The sequence below is a fragment of the Eretmochelys imbricata genome, chromosome 6, assembly GCF_965152235.1.
Source record: "Eretmochelys imbricata isolate rEreImb1 chromosome 6, rEreImb1.hap1, whole genome shotgun sequence".
NCBI classification, from domain to species: Eukaryota; Metazoa; Chordata; order Testudines; family Cheloniidae; genus Eretmochelys; species Eretmochelys imbricata.
In genome coordinates this window covers 35167698-35193480 of record NC_135577.1, presented here as the reverse complement: position 1 = coordinate 35193480, position 25783 = coordinate 35167698, and the positions used below count along the sequence as shown (strand labels likewise).

The window sequence follows — 25783 nt, the reverse complement described above, 5'->3', positions numbered from 1 at the left end:
CTTTCAACTACCTGAAAGGGGGTTCCAAAGAGGATGGCTCTAGACTGTTCTCAGTGGTAGCAGATGACAGGACAAGGAGTAATGGTCTCAAGTTGCAGTGGAGGAGGTTTAGGTTGGATATTAGGAAAAACTTTTTCATGACGAGGATGATGAAACACTGGAATGCGTTACCTAGGGAGGTGGTGGAATCTCCTTCCTTAGAAGTTTTTAAGGTCTGGCTTGACAAAGCCCTGGCTGGGATGATTTAGTTGGGGATCGGTCCTGCTTCGAGCAGGGGGTTGGACTAGATGACCTCCTGAGGTCCCTTCCAACCCTGATATTCTATGATTCTATGAAGGCTCACATTTGCACTGATGAGCCTAAAATGGAATCTTGGGCATCTAACTACTGATTTGAATGCCTAGCTGCAGAACTGGTTGCCCTGACTTAACAGTCAACTTTGAAAACTGAGTCCACAGAACTCTGCCCTACACTCTGCAATACCTTCGCCACACTCCCACTGTGCTATCTCACTTACTAGTCCTGATTCTCTGATATGGCCAAGGCAGGCTCAGCGCCAGCTCAAGAGGGCAAGGTGTGCCTAGGTGACTTTAAGCTACCTTTTTGCAATCCTCTGCTCCTAGGACTGTCTACATGATGGCCTAGTTCCCAGTGTTTAATTAGAGCAAACTGGAGGCTGCTGTAATTTAAGCTGGTTGCCAAGCAGCTCCCAGAGGCTTTCTGGCAGCCAGGGATCTCCTGGCCACAATCCCAATGCTGGTAGGAGAACCTTCCAGCAGCCAGATCCATCAGTTACAAGGCTGGTCTGCGTGCCAGAGGGCCATGGTAGCTGCTTACAGCATTCTTCTTCCAAGGCTGTCAAAACACTTAAAACGTTAACTAAGCCTCACAATTCCCCTGTGGGATTGGTAATATCATCATCGTCGTCATCACTGATGGACAAACTGAGACATAGAGAAGTTAAGTGACTTTACCAGGGTGACATAGCAATTCAAAGTATCTGTACTGCTAATATATGGCCAGAACCTTCTGGAATTATAGCTGTTCAACAAATAGAAGACAGTTTCCTAAAGCAGCTCAGTGGTAATAGGATTTCATGACTGGAACAGTTCAAACCGCTGATCTATGGCCAGCGTATCAAACCCAAACAAGAAAGAGAAGAAAGCGCCAAATGTGAAAGCCCATGATGTTGGGTCTCTTTTAAACTACACAAGTAGCTTCACATTTCTGCAGAGGAGTAAATTCCCTGCAGACATCATAGTGGCTTTTGGCTTATTATTGTAGGTCTGAGAATTCTATTTCTTTAGATGCTGGATTCAAATGAGCATGGATCTTGGTGTGCCAACAAAGGGATGCTGGGAAGGGATCTCCAGGCTACTGGGATATTAAGGTGCCAGCTTTAACACAATGGAAAGTGAATTTTCTCTAGATTTTTCAGTCATTCTTACCTGTTCCTTGTTATATTACTTATTCCGTACCCTAATGAAAACATTAATGTAAAGTATAGAACATATGTCTTTGCTGCTTAATACGTGATTTTTGGAAAGTGAAAACATGCTGTACATATCACAAACAAATATCTGCTCAAATGCAGCCTTAAAAAATAAAGTAGGAATTACTGAAAGTGTTCATTGCGCTCTCTTTCAAAACCTGAACTACAGCTCTGCAGAGGAAAAGTCCACAAAACTCCCAGCATTGCTAGGCTGGGGCTTGTGCCATGGTGCGAGTCTGCCATCTAGTGTATGTTAATCGCAAAGCATTGTTTAAATCCCTACTAAAAGGAATCAGAGTAACAGCCGTGTTAGTCTGTATTCGCAAAAAGAAAAGGAGTACTTGTGGCACCTTAGAGACTAACCAATTTATTTGAGCATGAGCTCATGCTCAAATAAATTGGTTAGTCTCTAAGGTGCCACAAGTACTCCTTTTCTTTTTACTAAAAGGAATGTTTCACTTAAACCACTCTAGTTTACTGTGGCACTTCTTTGGCACCAGGTAGGGGGTTCAGGTTCAGGGGAGCGTAGAAAGCAAAAACTAGGAGAGTAGTAATCATGTAGCATCTTAAATGGCATGACCCATCAAAAATGAGTGTACGTACTCCCCTCTAGGTGGTGCCTTATGATACCCTTGGAAGAGGATTCCTCTATGAATGGGATGCTAGTGCTTTAAAGCCAGATTTGTTGGTACCGTGATAACATTGCCCACATGCAGAGTACCATTTCTGTCTGTCTGTCTGAATACTTATATGGCCTCAATCATCATAGCATCCATTTGGATGTGTTTTTAATACGTTCTTTTGCGAGTCACATCTGGGTCAGGTCAATGAGTAGCACGTAGTTACTAGAATGGCAAATCATGAGGCAGGTGCACCTGTCTTAACCAGTTGTCATCAAGAAATGAGAGACACTGGCCCCACACATCATCACATTCCCTGTCACAGAACTAACCTTGGAACATCACAAATAGTTCTTATTCGAAGGAGATGACTTTTTACTATTCTAGGGTGGGTGACTGTAAACCAGGGGTGGAAGGATGAGCTTGTGGCTAAAGTACAGGAATGATAGGAGATTCTGCAGTGATGGGGGCAATATAAGATCTAGGCAGAGTTTATTCCTAGCTGTGACATGGACTCACCATGAGACCAGGGGCAAGTGTCTAATCCTTTCTGTCCTTCGGTTTCCCCATCTCCAAAGTGGGGCTAACGCCACTTACCTGCCGCCCAGGGATGTTGAGAAGCTGAGGTCATTAATATTTGTAAAGTGCTTTGAGATCATCAAGTTGCTATAGATGTGGTAAGTGGTGTTACCTACTTGTTTGACAGTATGACAGCCTTTGAGGGCCAGATTTTCTGTTCTTCCAGTTCTGCACTGACCACAGAGCGGCAAAGGAGGATCTCTTGCTCCCGGCCCCAAAGGCTGCTCTGTGCTGCATTGGGACGACTCTCTAGTGTAAAATAGCTGGAGCACACCATACTCTGATGATGGTCCCTCCCACTCCTGACATTATTCCATGACAGGCCTAAAGGGGATTTCGCATAGAACTACTTTCTTGGATCTGTGATGGAGGGGGATCCTTGAGTTGGGAGCACTCTCTAGTGGTCGGTTTCATCCCTTTTACCCCACAGAAGCAACGTAAAAGGACAGTGGCTTGGGCAGAGTCCAGTGTTTAGTCTGTGCGTATTTCATGGTCAAACATGAATGCTCCCCTTGAATATTCTTTTGGTGATCACAGATGCACCTGAGAAAGCTTTGTGGTTGCTTTTTGGTGAGTCTGTGAGTGTATCTACCTGCGTCATCCTAATGGCTTGGGGGGAGAAGTAAGAACATGACTTGAAAACATGTTTTTATTAGACTCCTCCTAAGGAACATGCCAAACGTTTTAGCTCAGCTGCCCTTTTACCCAGATCAGCTCTGTACCCTGCAGCCAGAAAGTGGGAATCAATCTTGCCAGCTCCTGAATGCGCTCCATAATTAACTGCCTCTGAGGATCACTGATCTGGAAGACTTTGCTGCTGTTTGTGTTTGACTGGAGAATGGAATGCTTTACATCGTGAAGCTACAAATCACAGAAAGGTAAACACAGCCAAGCATGTACGGATAAAGTGGAAGAGAGAGCTAACGTAGTCAGCCATGCTTGAGCCATTTTTAAAGTAATACGGAAAACGGAGAGATATTTTATCCCAATCAAGGAGATATACAAGCTCTCTCATCGGACCCAATTTTAATAAAGACAGATTCGGTAAGTGTGCCTCCCTTTAGTCTGTGTTGCAATCCCACTGGGAAACAAACAAGCTTTGATTTATAGGCCCAGACCCATACAGCACACAACTGCCCTGCAGACATCTCTGGGAGACTGCTCAGATTTCAAGGTAAAAGAAACACATTCATCATCAGTCTGTACGCAGCCACACTGACTTTTTTCCTAGCCTTCTTCTGTTTTCACACTTGGGAGTAGAGATGCGCACAGCAAAGGCTGGAAATTCCTGAAACATACTCCCAAGAAAAGGGTTATGGGCCTTCCTCCATTTCAGGTGCCTGCTTCCATTGGCTTCTATATTGAAAAAGATATTCCTGAAACTAGACAGACAATTTCATTAATGAAAGACTCAGTTTGACAGATTTTACTCCAAACACTTCTTAACCTGAATTTTCAGCTTGGCTCTTTTAAGGGTAGGGTTAGAATTTTCAGACTGCCAAAGAGACTTATGACAGTAAATCCCATTTTCAAACGTGACTTATGCTCTTAGGGATGGGATTCACAAAGGTTTTTAGGCACCTAATTCTCATCGATCCCAACAAGAGTTAGGCACCTAAATACCTTTGTGAATCCCACCCTTAGACACCCCTTTCTATGCAATTTAGGCTCCCTAATGCCAGATTTTTAAAGATATTTAGGCCCCCACTGTGGGCTTTTCAAAAGTACGTAAGTTCCTAATTCCTGGTGGGTAGGTGCTTTTGCAGATCTCAGTAGGAGCCCATCTGCATCTTTAGGTGCCTGAATACCTTTAAAAATCTGGTCCTTAGTGCCTAAACCACTTTTAAATAGGAGATGAGGCTGTTATATCACTTAAGGCAAAATATTCAGAAGTATCTGTCTATACTTGAATTTTAATCATGTTTGAACAATGCTAATTAATACATTAATGAACGTGATTTGTAAAGTTGAATGTCCTATCTACATAAGCATGTGTTGCTAATCATATAAGCTGTGGTTAAGCATAACTAGCAACAAACGTATCCTATCTACATTGGAGCTTATCATCGTGTGTTCAAACATTTGCTAAAAATTCAAATATAGATTCCACCCAAATGGAATCTATTTTATGAGCACATCTCCTTGGCATGCACATGAAAGGCAAATGTGGAAACTGTATTTGCAGCCTGGCATTTGCATGCTTGGTTAGGTCCCACTCCTGCAAAGATTTGCATGTGTGCTTAACTTGTGAGTAGACCTCATTGACATCGGTAGAACTACGCAAAGTACATAAAGGTAAGTATTTGTGAAAGTCTTTGTAAGATGGCGGCCTTGTCTGTTTTGCAGAGGCAAAATATATGCACTTGTAGTAAATAGTGGACATATTCAAAGAGGCAGGCACAATTCTGGTCACAAACCTAAAACTTTGATTTAATGGCTAGTAAGTGAGTTGAGCGAATAAGTGATTTCTTTTTTCAGTTTGTTGGCAATGTGGTAGGTGCAGGGTACTATTTTGGGTTGAACCAAAAAAGAAACTTTTTTCAGCAAATCAAAAAAACTCAAAACAAAAAGTCATTTTGAATTGAAATGTTTCATTTAAAAAATGTTGAAACAAAATGTTTTGAGTTTTTGGAATTCACTTAAATTGGCTCAAAGTTTGTGTCTTTGAGTCTGCATTTTTCACCCCCCAAAAAAGTGTTGGTCAAAAAATGTTGCCCATGCATAACTGAGAGTAGTTTTGCCTCGGTTGTGTCAGTGAAAAATCTTGTGCATTGCATGGTCACTTTTAGAATTAGGTTCTGGATGCAGGTTTGGATTTGTTAACATAGTTTTAGGCCCTCCTAATTAAAATGATCTATTTTAAGAAACTGTGCACAATCTCAAGAATTATTTAACCTGCAGCCAATAGTTTATTGCTATTATCTTCAAACCTTTTCATGAGTTGCACCTTATTTGTCTAGCACAGACAAACCATGTTGAGTGCCTTTGGGAAACCGTGCTTAAAGCCTGCACTGAGGTGCGTTGGCTACAACTGAGGTTGAACTGAGTCCAGCTCTACCCATTGCTGACGCCACTCTAAATCACCATTAGATGGCAGGGTGAGACCAAATATGTCCTTTACCAATGACAGTATGGAACTCACGCTCCACAGTTACACTACAACCTCGGGAATGGAGGTTGTTTGTAACTCTGAAATGTTCGTAACTTCTGAACAAAATGTTATGGTTCTTTCAAAAGTTTATAACTGAACGTTGACTTAATACAACTTTGAAACTTTGCTATTCAGAAGAAAAATGCTGCTTTCCCTTTATTTTTTAGTAGTTTATGTTTAACCCAGTACTGTACTGTATTTTTTTCGCTGCTGCCTGATTGTCTACACTAGGAGTTGAGGTTGAATTTAACAGCGTTAAATAGATTTAACCTTGCACCCGTCCACACGACGAAGCCCTTTTTTTCAACTTAAAATCTTAAATCTCCTAAAATCGATTTCCTTACTCCATCCCTGACAAGGGGATTAGCGCTGAAATCGGCCTTGCTGGTTGAATTTGGGGTACTGTGGACACAATTAGATGGTATTGGCCTCCGGGAGTTATCCCAGAGTGCGCCATTGTGACCGATCTGGACAGCACTGGCCAGGTAGACAGGAAAAGGCCCGCAAACTTTTGAATTTCAATTTCCTGTTTGGCCAGCGTGGCAAGCTGTAGGTCACCATGTAGAGCTCATCAGCAGACGTGACCATGATGGAGTCCCAGAATCGCAAAAGAGCTCCAGCATGGACCAAACGGGAGGTACGGGATCTGATCGCTGTATGGGGAGAGGAATCCGTGCTATCAGAACTCCGTTCCAGTTTTCGAAATGCCAAAACATTTGTCAAAATCTCCCAGGGCATGAATGACAGAGGCCATAACAGGGACCCGAAGCAGTGCCGTGTGAAACTTAAGGAGCTGAGGCAAGCGTACCAGAAAACCAGAGAGGCGAATGGCCACTCCGGGTCAGAGCCCAAAACATGTCGCTTCTATGAGAAGCTGCATGCCATTTTAGGGGGGTTCAACCACCACTACCCCAGCCGTGTTGTTTGACTCCTTCAATGGAGATGGAGGCAACACGGAAGCAGGTTTTGGGGATGAGGAAGATAGCTCACAGCAAGCAAGCAGAGAAACCGGTTTTCCCGACAGCCAGGAACTGTTTCTCACCCTGGACCTGGAGCCAGTACCCCCCGAACTCACCCAAGGCTGCCTCCTGGACCCACCAGGTGGAGAAGGGACCTCTGGTGAGTGTACCTTTTAAAATACTATACATGGTTTAAAAGCAAGCGTGTTTAATGATTAATTTGCCCTGCCATTCGCGGCTCTCCTGGATGTACTCCCAAAGCCTTTGCAAAAGGTTTCTGGAGAGGGCAGCCTTATTCTATCCACCATGGTAGTGGTATTCCACCACTTTACCACTCCAGGCCAGTAGCACATACTCGGGAATCATTGTAGAACAAAGCATTGCAGTGTATGTTTGCTGGCGTTCAAACAACATCTGTTCTTTATCTCTCTGTGTTATCCTCAGGAGAGTGATATCATTCATGGTCACCTGGTTGAAATAGGGTGCTTTTCTTAAGGGGACATTCAGAGGTGCCCATTCCTGCTGGGCTGTTTGCCTGTGGCTGAACAGAAATGTTCCCCACTGTTAGCCACGGGGAGGGGCTAGCCACGCCCTGGGGGGAGGCAAAATGCGACCTTGTGCTTTCGTTCATGTGCTATGTATGTAATGTTAACAGCAAGGTTTACCATGAAAGAGTGTACCCACTCTTCCATAAAATGTGCCTTTTTAAATACCACTGTCCCTTTTTTTTTCTACACCAGCTGCATATGTTTTAAGGATCACAGGATCTTTTCCTTCCCAGAGGCTAGTGAAGATTAGAAGACGAAAAAAACACACTTGCGATGAAATGTTCTCTGAGCTCATGCTGTCCTCCCACACTGACAGAGCACAGACGACTGCGTGGAGGCAGACAATGTCAGAGTGCAGGAAAGCACAAAATGACTGGGAGGAGAGGTGGCGGGCTGAAGAGAGTAAGTGGTGGGCTGAAGAGAGGGCTGAAGCTGAAAGGTGGTGGCAGCGTGATGAGAGGAGGCAGGATTCAATGCTGAGGCTGCTGGAGGATCAAACTAATATGCTCCAGCATATGGTTGAGCTGCAGGAAAGGCAGCAGGAGCAGAGACCGCCACTACAGCCCCTGTGTAACCAATGGCCCTCTTCCCCAAGTTCCATAGCCTCCTCACCCAGACGCCCAAGAACGGGGGGGGGCCCCTCTGGCCACCCAGCCATTCCACCCCAGAGGATTGCCCAAGCAACAGAAGGCTGGCATTCAATAAGTTTCAAAGTGCTATGTGGCCTTGTCCTTCCCTCCTCCACCATCCCTCCTGGGCTACCTTGGTAGTTATCCCCCTGTTTCTGTGATGAATGAATAAAGAATGCATGAATGTGAAGCAACAATGACTTTATTGCCTCTGCAAGCGGTGTTCGAAGGGAGGAGGGGAGCGTGGTTTGGCTTACAGGGAAGTAGAGTGAACCAAGGGGTGGGGGTTTTCATCAAGGAGAAACAAACAGAACTTTCACACCATAGCCTGGCCAGTCATGAAACTGGTTTTCAAAGCTTCTCTGATGCGTACCACGCTCTCCTGTGCTCTTCTAACCGCGCTGGTGTCTGGCTGTGTGTAACCAGCAGCCAGGCGATTTGCTTCAACCTCCCACCCTGCCATAAACGTCTCCCCCTTACTCTCACAGATATTGTGGAGCACACAGCAAGCAGTAATAACAGTGGGAATATTGGTTTTGCTGAGGTCTAACCGAGTCGGGAAACTGCGCCAGAGCGCTTTTAAACGTCCAAATTCACATTCTACCACCATTCTGCACTTGCTCAGCCTGTAGTTGAACAGCTCCTGACTACTGTCCAGGCTGCCTGTGTATGGTTTCATGAGCCATGGCATTAAGGGGTAGGCTGGGTCCCCAAGGATCACTATCGGCATTTCAACATCCCCAATGGTTATTTTCTGGTCTGGGAAGAAAGTCCCTTGCTGCAGCTGTTGAAACAGACCAGCGTTCCTGAAGATGCGAGCGTCATGTACCTTTCCCGGCCATCCCATGTTGATGTTGGTGAAACGTCCCTTGTGATCCACCAGGGCTTGCAGCACTATTGAAAATTGCGATTTATGTACTCACCGGCTTAGTGCTCCGGTGTCAAGATAGGGATATGGGTTCCGTCTATGGCCCCACCACAGTTAGGGAATCCCATGGCAGCAAAGCCATCCACTATGACCTGCACATTTCCCAGGGTCACTATCCTTGATATCAGCAGATCGTTGATTGTGTTGGCTACTTGCATCACAGCAGCCCTCACAGTAGATTTGCCCACTCCAAATTGATTCCTGACTGACCGGTAGCTGTCTGACGTTGCAGGCTTCCACAGGGCTATTGCTACTCGCTTGTCAACTGTGAGGGCTGCTCTCATCTTGGTATTCTTGCGCCTCAGGGCAGGGGAAAGCAAGTCACAAAGTTCCATGAAAGTGCCCTTACGCATGCGAAAGTTTTGCAGCCACTGGGAATCATCCCAGACCTGCAACACTATGTAGTCCCACCAGTCTGTGCTTGTTTCCTGAGCCCAGAATCGGCGTTCCACCGCATGAACCTGCCCCATTAGCACCATGATGCCCACGTTGCCATGGACCGTGCTTTGCGAGAAGTCTGTGTCCATGTCCTCATCACTCTCGTCACCGCACTGACATCGCCTACTCGCCCGGTATCACTTTGCCAGGTTCTGGTGCTGCATATACTGCTGGATAACGTGTGTGGTGTTTAATGTGCTCCTAATTGCCAAAGTGATCTGAGCGGGCTACATGCTTGCCGTGGTATAGCATCTGCACAGAAAAAAGGCGCGGAACAATTGTCTGCTGTTGCCCTGACAGAGGGAGGGGCAACTGACGACATGGCTTACAGGGAATTAAAATCAACAAAGCGGGTTGCTTTGAGAGAAATTGAATGGCCCCCCTCAAGGATAGAACTCAAAACTGGGTTTAGCAGGCCGTTGATTTCACAGAGGGAGGGAGGAGAAAATGAATACAAAACAAATCTGGTCTAGTTCTTGTTTTAAGCCACTTCAGCTATCTTTATACATCTTGCAGGCAGCAGACTGGGCAGTATGACCGCTAGCCATCATCATCTCCCGGGTGCTCGACAGAAGACGGTGCAGTATTACTACTGGCCATCATCTTCTGCTGGCTGCAGATTAAAAGACAGTGCACTGCCAGTAGGACTCAATCGCCATGAGACAAAACTTAAAAGGGAAATGACCTGGCTGAGTCACTCCCATGTTTGCCCAGGCGCCCCTAACTTCATTGAAGTCGGTAAAAGAGCACCCAGGACTACATCAACAACAGCTACCCGTCATACTGCACTGTCTGCTGCCAAAAGGCAATAAACTGTTGCTGTGTAGCAATGCAGTACCACGTCTGCCAGCATCCAGGAGACATATGGTGACGGTTAGCTGAGCAGGCTCCATGCTTGCCATGGTATGGCATCTGCACAGGTAACTCAAGAAAAACGATTGTCTGCCCTTACTTTCACGGAAGGGGGGGGCGGGGGGGCCTGACAATATATATACCCGGAACCACCTGCGACAATGTTTTAGCCCCATCAGGCACTGGGATTTCTACCCAGAATTCAAATGGGCGGCGGAGACGGCGGGAACTGTGGGATAGCTACCCACAGTGCAACGCTCCGGAAGTCGACGGGTGCCTCGGTACTGTGGACACACTCTGCCGACTACATGCACTTACAGCATTTGTGTGGGGACACACACAATCGACTGTATCAAAACGCTTTCTACAAAACTGACTTTGACCTAATTTCGTAGTGTAGACATACCCTTACAGTTCCAAATGAAATGTGTGATTGACTGGTCAATTCGTAACTCTAGTGTTTGTAACTCTAAGGTTTGTAACATTGTCACCCTGCTGCCACACCACAGATCTCAGGGGAAGGAGATGTTGCATGATACAAAGCCTGCACTGATGGGGAAATTTTAGTTTTGCTGCTGTGGATTTTTGATTCAGGCTGCAACTGTCTGTTGCAAATAATAGATAAACAGTCACTATTTAGGAAAATAGAGACCCACCTGTGTATGTAACATTGGCAGGATCCTAAGTTAAAATCTATTCACTCTTGGCCGGTAGAAAAGCTGTGTTTGCTGTGTTACTGAAGGTAGATATGGGCTTAAGGAAGAGAACTAAGAGGTAGGTCTAACATTTTGTCTGTTACAGATTGGGAGACGATTTGGGACTGCTACCAAGGAAGACAACGTTGTTGCAGTGTGAGTGTTGTTCCATGCCTCTCCATCTTTTGAGGGCTTCCTGAAGTGCTTGCAGACACCCACAAGTAGTACATAGGACATTTGTGTATTACAGCTTGGGAGGAGGTGGGTGAGGTTCTAATGTGCCTAGCTCCCTCGCTAATCATATGGTGGGGGAAAGGAACAATGTTGTGTTGAGACCTAGATGGATCAAGGAGACACTTGTGAATAAGCTCACTCCTGCATCTAACTGATACTCTAAAAGGCACCCACTCAACTCTCCCTCAGGGTGCTCTGGAGTGCAGCATGTAAGGGCAGCAGACCAGCTTCTACTGAAGGAAACAGGCATTTTGCCATTGACTTCAGTGGGAGCAGGGCTTTAGTTTCCTTTAGCAGTGTCTGAACTGAGATCTCCAGAACAGACTGTTGCCCAGTGTAGCATTTCACCAAGAACTTCCTTATAAAATTTTCTCTCATCATCTTCTGTAAGTCTGGGGCTTGCTGGAAACAGCAGGGTTGTTGGTTGGTATGGTTTTCCAGGCTGCAATGTTTCATGAGCCAATACACTGACTGACTGAGAGGTATCCTTAATGTGGACACTGTTTATTTATTATTTTGTTTAAGTGGACTCGGTTCAAAGGGCAACTATTCAGTATGCTTGAAATGGGAGCGTGGGGATGTTTTTAAAGCATGTAGCATCTTTCACAAGATTGAACATTTGAAAGCAGACAAAGCCCATGAAGTAATGTGATTATTAATCAACTGAGGCAGCAAAACAGAAATCAGCTAAGAAATAACCAAAAAATGATGAGAGGGGTTTTTTTATTTAGAAAGATGCTACATTTTAATTTTATTTTAAAACCCCATTAAGAGGATTGATATAATCAGAAAATGTTTGGGACAGCTTCCAAGACAGATGAAATTGTTGCAGTGTGAGTACTCTTCCATAATTTCCCATCTTTTGAAGGACTCTGAGGGCTTCCTGCTGTACCAAACCAACTCCCAGGAAGGGTTTAGAGATGCTCCTGGGAGATGCACAAAAAGATGGTGGTGACAATGCAATCTGTAGGAGGGGGAAGGTGATTAGGAAGGGAGGAGTCTATAAAAGATGGGAGCAGAATTGAGAAGGAGAGAACACCAGAAGAAATAAGAGAAGGGGCCACCTTCTTCTGACTTAATTCACACTGGACAGATTAAATGTGTGACCTAAATGCAAAGCAGAAGTCCCTTGGCACTGTGTTTTATTTACAGCAGCCAAGAAGCTGGCCCAAGTTTTCTTTTAGACCTATTCCTCATTCTGAATAAAACGACCCGCCACCAGGCACAGTGATGCTGAGAACTGTTCTGTACAGTAACACCTTTCCTACTCGACATCTACACTAGGGTTTTTCCTCCCCAAAGGAGGAAGGACATTTCCCACTGTTGCTACCACTGGTTAGCTCCCATTGGCAGTGTCAACAGTGCATGTGGCCGGTGGCATTTAAAACTGCTTAGAAAACATGGTGGTAAAAATTGCTCATGGCAGGAGGAGCCTCATCCACACTAGAGCCCCCATTACTGCTATTGGTGGTGGAGCTGCATTGGTGTTAGCAAAAAAAAAAAAGAAAAAAATTGTGCCAAGTCCATCTGAAGTAGACTCCTTACAAGGAAAATGACTTAAGACATCCACCCCATTTTTTGAAACAGGTATTAGCCTCCATGGGGCTGTACTAGCAGCCAAACTGTTTCCAACCCTAGTAAACGCTCTCCAGAGGGGGAGTGGAGTTCTTAAGAAAAAAGGCCCAAGTCAGGGAACCTGTGCTACACGCCGATAGCACCGACCCTATTATAAAACATTTTCTCACTAACCAAGTTTCAATCGTAATGTTGAAAAGACCTCTGGGATATGTTGGTCCTGCCTGTACTTAGACCAAGAAGCATGGCACTGGAGTGACAGGCAGACTGCTTTGAGGTTACAGTCCCTATCCAATACCTTGCAGCCCCCAAGCATCCTTTAAGTATCGATTGCACTGAATATTTGTAACACCAATCTTCAGCTCCCCCTGGAGCTCAACTACTTGACAGCATTTTTTTTGCTCAGGGTGGCAGGGAAGCCACAAGAAACATAGCTGCACTGGTCCACCTAGCCTGAACTCCTTGCCAAATTGCTGCACCTTGTGTTTGGCAGTTAATCTCAAGGCCCTATTCCTAGCAACACTGCTGGGCATAATGGGAGAATTGTTCCTGGAAGCGGAGAATACTGGTACACCACTACCATAAAGAGCACTTTGTGCAGAGTAGTGTTGACAAATTAAACCACTGCAAAGACAAGGGCTACAACAAATTTCATACAACGTCCCTAAAATTGTTTGGTGCTTATAGCCTGATCCAAAGCCCAAAGGATCCTGAGCTTTGAGTGTGGACAGTCTCTGAACATGGTCACTAGCTTGAATGACTAAATTGTTTTTTCCATGTGGTTATTTGCTCAGTACAATAAATGTGCTGTTGCACACAGACCATTTCTCATTCCAAGAAGCCAAAGAAAAGTGTACAAGTTCATCTCAAAGTGTAAATAACTTTTTTTAATTATTTTATTAAAAAGCCAATTCTAAAGAACAGTAAAAAAGTCTGCATCATTTGGTATTTCCTTAAAATATTTTGAACAAGTTTAAAAAAAAAAAAAAAGACAGCAGAAAATGAATTAGCCCAATACACCTTCATGCCAAAAAAAAAAAAAAAAAAGGGTAGGGAGATGATTGTAAGTTACACTTTTCCAGCTCTTCCTTTACCAGTTTAAAAATGTATAGCTATGATAGTATTAGCACATTCTTATGTAAACAATTATAGTCCAAGTAGTAGCTTAGCAGCAAACTAAAAGAAATATTAGTTTACTGTACAGTAATTACAAATATGAAATTCTAGGATGTGCTAGCACTCAAATCTGTATCTCCATTTATTGAAACAATGAGTTCAATTAATTAGTATAAAAATATAACCACCCATAAACACCAGGGGATCTGAAATCAGACACTTCTGAGTCTCCAGCAAATAAAAACAGATGAGTTCCAGTTCTGAAGGATGGTTTTGTTCAACATTGTACAGTTTCTACTTGTTATTTTACTGAATCACTTAGTAATACTATTCTGTACACAAATATATGGTTATCAATCTAAAACATTCATTTTCATATTTAACTATGCAATAATTTAACATTTAGTTGCACTAAAAATTAGAAGTTGAGAACTGTACATTTCATAGCGGTGCAAATCAAAAGTTGATTGGCAGACCCTACGCATGGGTAGCTGCTACTCAGTGTGGGGCATAGTGCGCATTTGGGGAAAGATTTCTCAGGAATTGACTGACGTCTGTGGCGGAATGTCTACAAAGCAAAATCATGTAGTATATTACTTTGAAACAAATGGCTTTCCCCGCTGCAAGACCCATCCCGTGCTAGAGTTCTTTGAATGTTTTTAGTATAATGGGATAGATTCATAGCCATCAGTGACAAAGGTTTTTGTTTTGTTATTTAAAGGTAATAATACTAGGTGAGGGTGGCATTGGAATGCTGGGTTAATTAAGTTTTCATCCCAATTATAGGATTAAAAGAACAAAAAATCAAATTAATTTTTTCTCTTCCTTGATTGGTGGAACCTGGTTCATAAACAGTTTTTAGCATCTCACCTGTTTCATAATAGTTCTTGAGGCTACACTTCAAGCTGGGGCTGTTGTTGCCAGCTCAGAGCGCTACTCTCCCCGTGTACTAAAAACAGAATGTGGCTGCAGCAGTGTGAGGGACTAGCTGCCCTGAGTGCAGGCATGTTAGTCCTAACAGGTAGACAGGTGGAAGTATGTCTCCTCCAGCTGGAGACTGTACCTGCCATACAGATTTTAAGGCTTAAAGGGACTACTCTGATCAGCTAGGCTGACTTCTAGTATAATGCAGGCCAAAGAACCTCATCCACTAATTTCTGAATCAAGCCCATGATTTGTTTGAAGAATAGAATGTCTTTAAATCATGAGTGGAGGTCTTTTAAAAAGACTAACCAAAATACACGAACTGAAGACATAAGCTTTAGGACAGCTGGGGCGGCAGCTGCTTTTCCACACAGAGACTGCACTACGGCCATGATCCCGGAGCGCTGCTTTTCCCCAATTGTGTTAGACCAGTGCTTCTCAAAATGTGATTTATGAAGTACACAGTGGTGGTCCAGAGAGAGCTGTCAGGTCATATAGTGCTGACTCAGATGCATCAGTGCAAAGAGAACCCAGCCTAGGGGTCACTGTATAGTAACAGAGCCACAAAGAGGAAATTAAGGGTATGTCTCCACTGCAATACAAGCTCAGGGTTAGAAGAAATTTAGTTATCAAGCCTTGGGCTCGAGTGAATACTAGAAATTGTTGAAACCTGGGTTCCACCATGGATACGTCATGATCCAAGGCAGAGTCCAACTACCCAGACCCCAGACTTCCTAACGTGTGCTTGCTTTACCCCTTTGTTCATGGTGCAGTGTGGGAATACTTGACTGGCCCAAGGAATATTTTTGCCAGATTCCTCAAGCATAAGTCCAGTGGGACTGCACCTACACTGTAAAGCAATAGGGTTTGAAGGCTGGGTCCCAGCTTGACTCAAGTTGGGACCCTGGGGTAGCATGATTTGTGTGTAGAGGGTTAGGCTCGAGTCTGAGCCAATTGCAGTGTAGACATGTCCTACGTGTCCAGTGGAGGAGATGAAATGAAGGGCAAAAGGAGACTATGATTGGCAGTGGGAAGAAAAGTGGGGTTGCTCTCAGAATATGGGTCCCACTTGTTTTAAATGATACTGCCTGTATAAAGACATAGGCAAGCAGTTTCCTCACTTTAGATACACTAGAAATAACAGTACTTAACCTATCAAATGCAGTCACAGTGTTATATCATAAAATTTTTAGCAAGTATTCTATTAACAAAATTATTATTTAAATAAAAATCTGCAACTGAGAGATTGGATAATGTTTTCCATATAAATAAAGCAGTTTCTGGAAGCTAAGTGTTGGAGGGAAAATTGCAGACATGACAGCTCCTGTATACAGTTATGATAAAAGATTCCTTTGTAGATAGCATTTGCAGAATGTGTTGCTTTGAACATACTCAATCATTACAAGCAGTAAGCCATATTTGAAGTATAAAATGGCTGTTCAAATATTTTATTGCTGTTCAGTGAGATTTCAGCTGCCTTCATTACTCAGAAGTGGCCTTTTTCCCCTTCCAGCTCTTTTCTCTTTGCTCAAGTTCAGCTTGAGTGAAGGCTGCTGGTCCCCAGTTAGTAATTAAGTGAGGATTCTTAGACCCTGAAAGACATTATAATATTTGATATAAAATAGACATTTTTCCATAGGTGAAATTACTGTTTGCTACATCAGGCTAAATGGAGCACAGCTAGAGTCAGTACAACGAGCCGTGCGGTAACGAACATCTGTTGGCTAGAGGAAGGTAACCAGTTTTTAAAAATCCATGGTTACCTTCTATATGCACTTCTTGCACAAGTTCATAATCCCATTCCATTCACCAAGTTCTTTTTTCACAATACCTGGCATGACTTAACACAATTTACGTGTCTACTACTACAAGAAGTGCATCTGTATATGTGTCCGAAACCCACAACCACTGACTTCTGTCACCTTTGCCAAGATTTTCTCCCTTCCTTTAGGACACCAGCCATCTCTTTGTAATTGTCCATGCCTGTGGCACAATTGACCAATCTCTTAGTATAACCTCTTTTGGGGGCAGGGACAATCTTTTTGTTCTGTATCTGTATAACGCCTAGCACAGAAGAGTTCTGGACCATGACTAGGGCTCCTAGGCAGTTGGGTAATAGAAATAATACTATGAGTAACAGAGGCTTTTTCCCTAGACTTATGGCTGATCTACAGCACCCCTTCCCTGTGTCTGTAGAAACCTTGGGCCAAACTCTTAGCCCCACGAAGGATTCTCGGCAGCACTAAGGCATTGCAAAACTACCTTAAGCTGCCTCCTGTCAATGGGAAATCTCCATGTGGCACAGAACAGATGTAGCTATCAGGAATGTCCCCAAGAGAAAGGGACCTGGTTGGGTAGCCTCCATGTTCCAGCAGTCCCCAGCTAATAGAGAAGTGCTGGGGTTGCTCCAGGGCCCAGGATTGAGATGCCACTTTTTTCTAGCCTTTGCACATGCACTGAATACACGCTCATTGGACTAGAGGTCTTAGACTGTCTTGGCTGAGCTTGTTAATGTAAACAAGGAAGTGGTTTATTCCATGTTTTTGCTATTTATTTCCTGTATTACCCACCCTAAATAACAAAACTAACTTGAGCTAGCCCTAGAAGTAACTTTTTCACACACATATATTGTAAACAGATTTTTAGGATTTTAAGAATGTGAACAAGTTTGAAAAGGCTCAACCTAAAAAAGCTCCCTAAGCGTTATTTTTGTTTGTTTGGTTAATACATCACTGAGGATAGCGAAGTCTTAAGAGTTACCATAGTACTGAATGTCTAGCCTCTTAGCAAAATTAACAAGCCCTGGGCATTGTGCTTCCCCTCTCCTGGCTGACTGTTCAGGAGGTAGAAAAGCACTAAGCCCCTTATTCTTTGAGTAGCTCAGGGCCCAATCCTGCTCCAACCAATGGCGTAGCTTTTGCTAGAGCAGGAATCTGATCAACTGAAATTTTGTTTTCACAAGAAAGGAGCTGGCAGGGAGATCAGATGGCTCTAAGGCTGTCAATGCTGACAGTACCCTTCTAATACTTCATATTGACACTGTTTACTTGGCTCCGCAGCAAAGAAATGGAGGATAACGTGAAACTGTGGTATAATCTTTGTTCTCAAAATCATTTAAAGATTTTGCACAATCCACTCCAATTTCTCAATGCACTATATGTTGAGTCAGAAAAACCACAGCCCCCAGATTCTGCAGGGTCCCTCTTTATTCAATGTGCTTATTTTAAAATGTGGTATTTGCAGGTGGCAGTGATACCTGATGAGCTAAAGGGAAAGGCTGCCCTGGATAAGTCAGGCAGGAGCTCCGAGTCCTTTCTTGGACACTTCATAAAGGCACAATGAGCTCTGTTAATTTGTATTTTCTGTACTGATTACGCACCTGGTTCTATTAATCGAATTAATCCTTCATGATGAGCTACTTTATCTTTCCAGCTCTTGGTCTTGTTAGCTGCCAGTTCCAACTTCTTTTTGACTCCCTGAAACAAGATGCAGCACATTTAAAAATATTAAAAGGCTCTGGCATATTCCAGATACAACACACAAAATATACAGGAAGATGAAACTCTCTTTCAAACCTCCCCTTTCAGAGACTGATTAACTCCCACAAAAGCCAGTTAAAACATCCTTTGTCATCAGTTCAACTAGGACCACTCACTTTTTGAGAACAATTCTTTACCAGTCAACTCAATTAGTCTCAAGTCAGAGTCTTTAATGATCTCTCTCTTCCTAGCTAAAGCTAATAAACAGTACTCCATCCTCATCCTCCTTGACCTGTCAGCTGCCTTTGACACAGTCAACCAGGCTCATCTTGAAATTTTGTCCTCCTTTGGCTTCCATGACCCTGTCTTGCTTCTCCTCCCACCTCACTAATTGCTCTTTCAATTTGTCCTTTGCTTCTGGGGATCCTCCTCATCCTCTCCACAGGGCGTTGTCCTTGGTCTCCTTCTCTTCTCCCCTTACACCTTATCTCTGAGTAATCCTATCTGCAAACAAATTCAACTACCATCTCTGTGCCACAACTCACAGATCTGCCTCACTGCTCCAGACCTGTCTCCTCTCCAAACTGACGTCTCAGCCTCTCTCCCCCACATCTCCTCACGGATGTCGAGCTTGAGCTGATGACTGAATATGGTTAAAACACAGAGCTCTTAATATTCCCCCTCCCCAACCAAGAGCTCCTTGCCACCTCTTTTCTCTATCACTTTGGAGACAACAGCACCACCCTGCATGCCCACAGCCTGGACATTATCTTCAATTCACACCTCTGTCTAGGTCTTCACATCTGGGCTATGTCTAAATCTTGCTGATTATTTTTTCTGCTTAACATTGCTCTATTATGCCCTTTCCTATCCATCCATGCCACCACCTCATGTCTTGATTACTACCACATCCTTCTCTCTTGCCTGGACAAATGCAATCTTGCCCCACTCATATCCATTCAGAATGTTGCAGCAAAGATAATTTCCTAGCCTGTTATTCTGCCCACATCACCCTTCTCTTTGTGTACCTCCAGTGGCTCCCTGTTATCTATCGCACCAAACATAATCTGCTTGTCTTCACTTTCCAAGCCCTTCACAGCCTATCCCCAATTTGCTATCGAGCTGTCAGCACCGGCCTCTGGTCAGCCCATGATGCCAGCCAGCCTCCACTGCCTACATGCTGAATTTCAAACAAGCATCTTTGTACTTTCACCCATGCTACTCCTCACGCTGGAGAGGAGCTCCACATAAACACGTGCAAAGCCATCTTGTTATCCACCTTTGCATAATGCCTACAAAGAAACTTGACAATATGCCAAGACCACTGCTTAGCATGCTGACCACGTATACCTCGTTATGTCCTTGTACTCCCCCATATGTCTGTGTCTCCATTTATAATCCTTACATCTTATCCTTAGAGGGTAAGCTTTTTGGGGGGTGGAGGGGGGGTGTGGACCATTTTTTTGTTGTTTGTACAGTGTGCACAGCACAGTGAGGTCCTGGTTCATGACTAAAGCTCATAGGGATTACAGTGAAGTACATAACAAAATATTTTAGTCTAGCTTATAATGCTGTCAATTGGGGGAACAGAGTTTAGAAAGATATTCTGCACTAGCAGAGGTAGGGCTGAAGTGACACTTGCAGGGCGAACAATTTCCATGGAGCAAGAGGTTTCTGTTTGTGGGCTAAGACCATTACTGAATGGCCATGCCCCTGAGAGTCCATCGTACGCTAATCAGTAACTTCATAGAGTGACACTCTGTGAGGAGAGTGTTCGTCTTGGGCACATGCAAGGCAGCTCAAGCATCCTGGAACGTTTGTCAGGGTATTGGGGGAACATGAACAAACTGAGAGCACCAGAATGAATGGGTGAAATGGAAGCCTAAAGACCTAGCCTTCCTTCCTCTAATCTCAGCTGGCCTTTTGAATCAATGCCAGACAATTCGTAGAGGCCCAATTGGTAAAGGAAAGGTCAGACTATGTAATCAGAAATCTGAATATTTAAAGAAACCTTGTTAAATATTTAAAATATTTGCATTAACTTTAAATAAAGTAACAAGTAGCTTAAAGTTTAGAGTTGTTAGATTTAAATCTGGTTTTGGCCGGCTGCTAGTTGGAGTAGGAATGTGGTTTTGTTTATGGATGTACATACCTGTGCATGTGTAATCAAAGATGGCTCAAGTGTTATCAGAAAATCAAGCAACTCCCAAGGCAATGTCACACTTAGCCCTAATTATGTAAGTCTAAGAGATCCTTGGAAATTATCTGTTCAAGATATTGCACTTCTTAATTTCACTTTCCTCTCGTGAGGGGGTGCACCCATTATTTCACTCAACTTCAACCCCCCAGAACAATTCGATGTTCTGTAACATTCCCAGACATAACTGGGTATGGCTGAGGTACAATCACAATAAGGGGATCAGAACCACTTCGTCTTTGCCTCTGAATGTCCCGGCTTGCATGGTTTAATGTTAATGTGTTCCTTGCAACGCCATCAAGAAAGCAAGTTGGCCTGAGAATCAAGCCATTGTGTGTCACCCAACTATGCACAGAAAGGCCAGTTCTAGGGGTCAGAGGACAATCCAGTCCCTGTAATCATTACTTGTCATCCTCTGACTGCCGACGGGGCTCTCGATTAGTGCTAGCTGTGCTGGTGGTTCGTGCAATATCGACACTTATCCTGGGGAACTGGACTGAAGCTCTCGCATGAGAGGCAGGATGGTCCTTGTTAGCCTGGGAGTCAGGAGACATGGGTTCAGTTCCCTGCTCTGTGTGACATTGGGCCTCAGTTCCCCATCCATACAATGGGAATAAAAGCAGTTCCCTTTTTCACAGAGAGGATAAATACATCAAAGATTATGAAGTCTAAGTTGTGAAGTGACAGGGCCATAACATGCACCATAGAGGCCACTGAAAGAGCTGGAGATAACTTTTTGTCTTGGGCTGGATTCAAATGCATACACGTGAATTAAAAAGGCACAATATCCCATTACCAACCCCTACATTTGTTTTAATTTGGCTCTCATTGAACACCTGGCATTAGGCAGATTAGGAACACAGATGGCATAAAGTAATTTACCTCATACTGTTCGAGTGCCTGCTTCCTTTCTACTTCAAGCTGTTCCAGCTGTTGCATAGCAACTTGAAGAGCACGTTCCTTTATGACCCTCTGGGTCTCTAACTCTTGCTTCTCTGCTTCTGTCATCAGAATGGCCTGCTGCTGCTGCAAGTGCCATTTTTCCAGGTCAGCTCTCTTTGCTGACTCTTCCTCCAGTAACCTAGAGAGGAGACTGTGATGACTACAGCACTGTATTTGAAAACTACGTCTAATCCATTATCTAGCACATATGTGCTAACAAGCAAGGCGATCAAGCACATTACTTTCTGATGATTAACTTGGAAAGCACGGGAAAGGGAGGAGTTTTTACACACGTTAGAACCCATACCAGTCACTCAAGAGCGCAGACAACGCAATCACAAAAAATGCTGTTCAGGGAGTTATTTCAGCCGATAGTGTAACTACCCAACACTAAGAAACCACACGAAAAACGGGGAACATAAAGTTGTCACTAGCAGGGAGGATTGAAACCCACAGTAGAAAATGAAAGTGCAGCCATTTTCCATTATCAGTATGAAATTAATTTGGGATAAAATACAAGTTGATAAGAAAATTGGATAATTATTGCTTTGTGAAAACATGTAATAGTAAAATAGTACACATGCAGGGCTCCATTTTCAGAAGTGACTTCACATTGTTGGTGCCAAAGTGGACACACACGAAAAGGGGCCTGATTGTCTGAAAGTGCAGAGCACCACACCTGAAAGTCAGGCCTCTTTACAGCGTCATGTTGGGAACCCAAAAACTGAGACAGCCAAAAGCATTAGTCACGTTTGAATGTTTAGGCCTTAAAGACAAGTGTCCAATACTCGAACATCCAGATCTGTTCTATACCCCCAGTGTATCTACTACATTCACCTTTGATATCTTAATAAATATCACAACAATTATTAATCACTACTATGTATTTGTAAGTTCCTCGCGCTTATAGTATCTGAGAGAGCCCAGTGGATAGCAGCACCTCAATCTCTCACCTCACCCCTAAGCCTCCTCTCGGATATCCTAGAATCAGAGAAATGCAGGGCTGGAAGGGATCTCAGGAGGTCATCAAGTCCAGGCCCCTGCACTGAGGCAGGACAAAGTAAACCTAGACCATGCCTGTCAGGAATGGTTTTATCGATTTACTTCCACTGCTACCATAAGACTAAAAACCACACCTGGCTTGAAGTTTCCTTACGGTCTCTTCATCTTGACGTGCCTGTTTCTCATCCTCCAAGGCTTCCTGTAGCTCTTTATACATTTCTTCGAGTTCACATACTCTCTGCAAATACTGTTTAAGTTCAGACGATTTCTGAGCAACCTGCTCTTCCATTTGCTGTCTTACCTGACAACATAAAGTGAAGACACACCTTAGCTCAGCATCCCCATGACAGTAGTGGGCTTTTCTTTGCCCAGGATGGAGCCCTCAAGGATTTTCCATTTTCAGAGAAAGAACCTTTTCACTACACTTGCCAAGTTTCCCACCTCAAGCAGGATTCTCACATGCAGCTCACTTCCCCAGCTCCTCTACTTGTACTCTTCCCAGGACGCTTACCTTCTCTACCCTCTGTGCTGTCCACACAGCAGGATGTCGTAGTTACACTTAGGCCTGGTGTCAAGGTTCCTCCACAACTCTGAACTCTAGGGTACAGATGTGGGGACCTGCATGAAAAACCTCCTAAGCTTATCTTTACCAGCTTAGGTCAAAACTTCCCCAAGGTACAAAATATTCCACCCGTTGTCCTTGGACTGGCCGCTACCACCACCAAACTAATACTGGTTACTGGGGAAGAGCTGTTTGGACGCGTCTTTCCCCCCAAAATACTTCCCAAAACCCTGCACCCCACTTCCTGGACAAGGTTTGGTAAAAAGCCTCACCAATTTGCCTAGGTGACTACAGACCCAGACCCTTGGATCTTAAGAACAATGAACAATCCTCCCAACACTTGCACCCCCCCTTTCCTGGGAAATGTTGGATAAAAAGCCTCACCAATTTGCATAGGTGACCACAGACCCAAACCCTTGGATCTGAGAACAATGAAAAAGCATTCAGTTTTTTACAAGAAGACTTTTAATAACAAATAGAAGTAAATAGAAATAAAGAAATCCCCCCTGTAAAATCAGGATGGTAGATATCTTACAGGGTAATTAGATTCAAAAACATAGAGAACCCCTCTAGGCAAAACCTTAAGTTACAAAAAAGATACACAGACAGAAATAGTTATTCTATTCAGCACAATTCTTTTCTCAGCCATTTAAAGAAATCATAATCTAACACATACCTAGCTAGATTACTTACTAAAAGTTCTAAGACTCCATTCCTGGTCTATCCCCGGCCAAGACCAGCATACAGACAGACACAGACCCTTTGTTTCTCTCCCTCCTCCCAGCTTTTGAAAGTATCTTGTCTCCTCATTGGTCATTTTGGTCAGGTGCCAGCGAGGTTACCTTTAGCTTCTTAACCCTTTACAGGTGAGAGGAGCTTTCCCCTGGCCAGGAGGGATTTCAAAGGGGTTTACCCTTCCCTTTATATTTATGACACCTGGTCTACACCCAGAGTTGTAGCTTCATAACTAACGGTGTGGTTTCATATTGGCTTAGTTAAATAGCTACAACTTTGTGGGGATGCTCTTAGAGTGGTTTAAGCCTGGCTCAGGTCAGGCAAGTTATAGGCACAAGCTAAACGACTGGAACCAGTATTATACAGACAAAAGAGTCCACATACAATTTTAAACTAGTTCAACAGCAGTGTGTAGACAAACCCTTAGTAAATTTCACACTGTGAAGTCCAGAGTGGTAGGCAGTGAAGAGTGGTGCAGGGGCAGTTGTGGGTATGGGAGTGCATGTGGGGCTGGAAAAGCAGAGAAATCAAAGGAGCATAGAGAAAGCCACAGCAAAGGGTGTTGGCTATGCAGAGAAAGCAGAAGAACTATGGAAATCAAGGAAAGAGACAAAGACGACAACCGCCTGCCACTCCTCCAGCCATGCCAGACTAATGGGAATGCTCCACACCCCCTCTCCTTCAGATCTCTCAATCCCCCTTTTAACACATGGCCAGAGCATGGAACCAAGCACAATTGACAGAACTGCTGCACAGCTGTTCCTCTGCTGGGCTCCCCATTCTCACCATGTGTCATGCAGAGCTGGAAGCTATGGTCATTGGACAGTCTGGGAAGAAGAAAGTACCAGTTGTAGAAGGCTGTCTCACCCCTTTAGCAAGGTGAAAGGCTGAGGGAAGAGAGCAATGAAGGTAAAGCAGGAGACAAACATCTAAGTTTCCCTCCAATCACTGTTTGAAACTTAGCTACTATATCTTACTCTTGGCACCAAGCCATGACCCTGAACCTCATTGTTGAAGACCAGGTAGGACATGCTTCAATGCTCATTACAGTCATTCCTTAACCAGCTAAGGGGGCTTGCTTTTGTCTACCATAAAGGCATTTCCTCTCCTGCAGCTATTAAGCATGCTGCTTCCACAACTATCTCAAGCCTCTGTTGCTCCAGCAAACAAGATCATTTTCCAGAACGGAGCCCACCCCCTCCCACGTGCACGGCCATCCGATCACTGGATTAGCACAATAGCTTTATGCCCCAAGACTTTATGCAAAGAAGCATCTGAGTGACAATCAACACTTGTCCTTTATTTTCAGTGGATAACTTTAGTAATATAACCTTTTATTCAAGACAAAGCCCCTGATGAAAAATTATGATAAAATTCATCCTGGGATCTGATTTACTAACTGCGAGCCAGCATTACAAGGCTGTGATGTAAGACATGTTGCTTAAGTTTAATAGGTAGATATGTGCTATGTAATAATTAGGGCTTTAGGGATAGCAGATGTATTTTAAGGAAAGCAGCATGGAATTAGGAAAGCTGGGTTCTGTATTAACTTTGCCACTGACTCATTTTTGTGACCTTTAACAAGGAACCTCTGTCAGCCATGGGTTCCTCATCTAAACTTTTGAGAGCTACAGCTAAAACTACAATATAAGTGCTAAGCACTATTATCTTTATAATCTATGCACACACAAAGCTCTTAAAATTCTATTTTAATAAAATTATTTAGAATTAAGAATAGAATTGACTGTTTAAAGCACAAAGAAACACACTTTTCACTCAACTACTACAATTCATGTTGTCCCAGAATTGTACAAACATCATCAATCTGTAGATGATTATTCAAAATGAATGCAGCGCAAATCAGGATACAGTATATCTACTCTGGTATGCCACCATTTAAAACATGTTTGGAATCCATTCAGCAAAAGCCTATGATTGTCATGGTGGAAACACAGCTCACTGAGGAAATTCAAAATGTTTTTGACTATCCCAACACTCACCATTTTCTCTCTCGCTAGCTCCAGACTGAATCGGTCTTGCAGTTCCATTTGAGTCTGAAGACGTTTCTTCTCTTCTACTGCAGCTCGAGCAGCTGCTTCTTCCAGTTGCTGTACAAAGAAAAACAC

General features: G+C 43.7%; 1 protein-coding gene across 1 annotated transcript in view; it reads right to left on the bottom strand.

The window, feature by feature from the left end:
* Nucleotides 1–13502: 13502 nt before the first annotated feature.
* SWAP70 (switching B cell complex subunit SWAP70) overlaps nt 13503–25783 on the bottom strand; it is a 55962-nt gene continuing 43681 nt past the window's right edge. The window contains exons 8-12 of the mRNA XM_077818400.1: nt 25658–25765; nt 22495–22661; nt 21299–21497; nt 18120–18216; nt 13503–16332 (exon numbers count right to left, since the gene is read on the bottom strand). Of these exons, the coding sequence (XP_077674526.1) occupies nt 16223–16332; nt 18120–18216; nt 21299–21497; nt 22495–22661; nt 25658–25765 (681 nt within the window). The 3' untranslated portion in view covers nt 13503–16222. The remainder of the gene's footprint in view (nt 16333–18119; nt 18217–21298; nt 21498–22494; nt 22662–25657; nt 25766–25783) is intronic.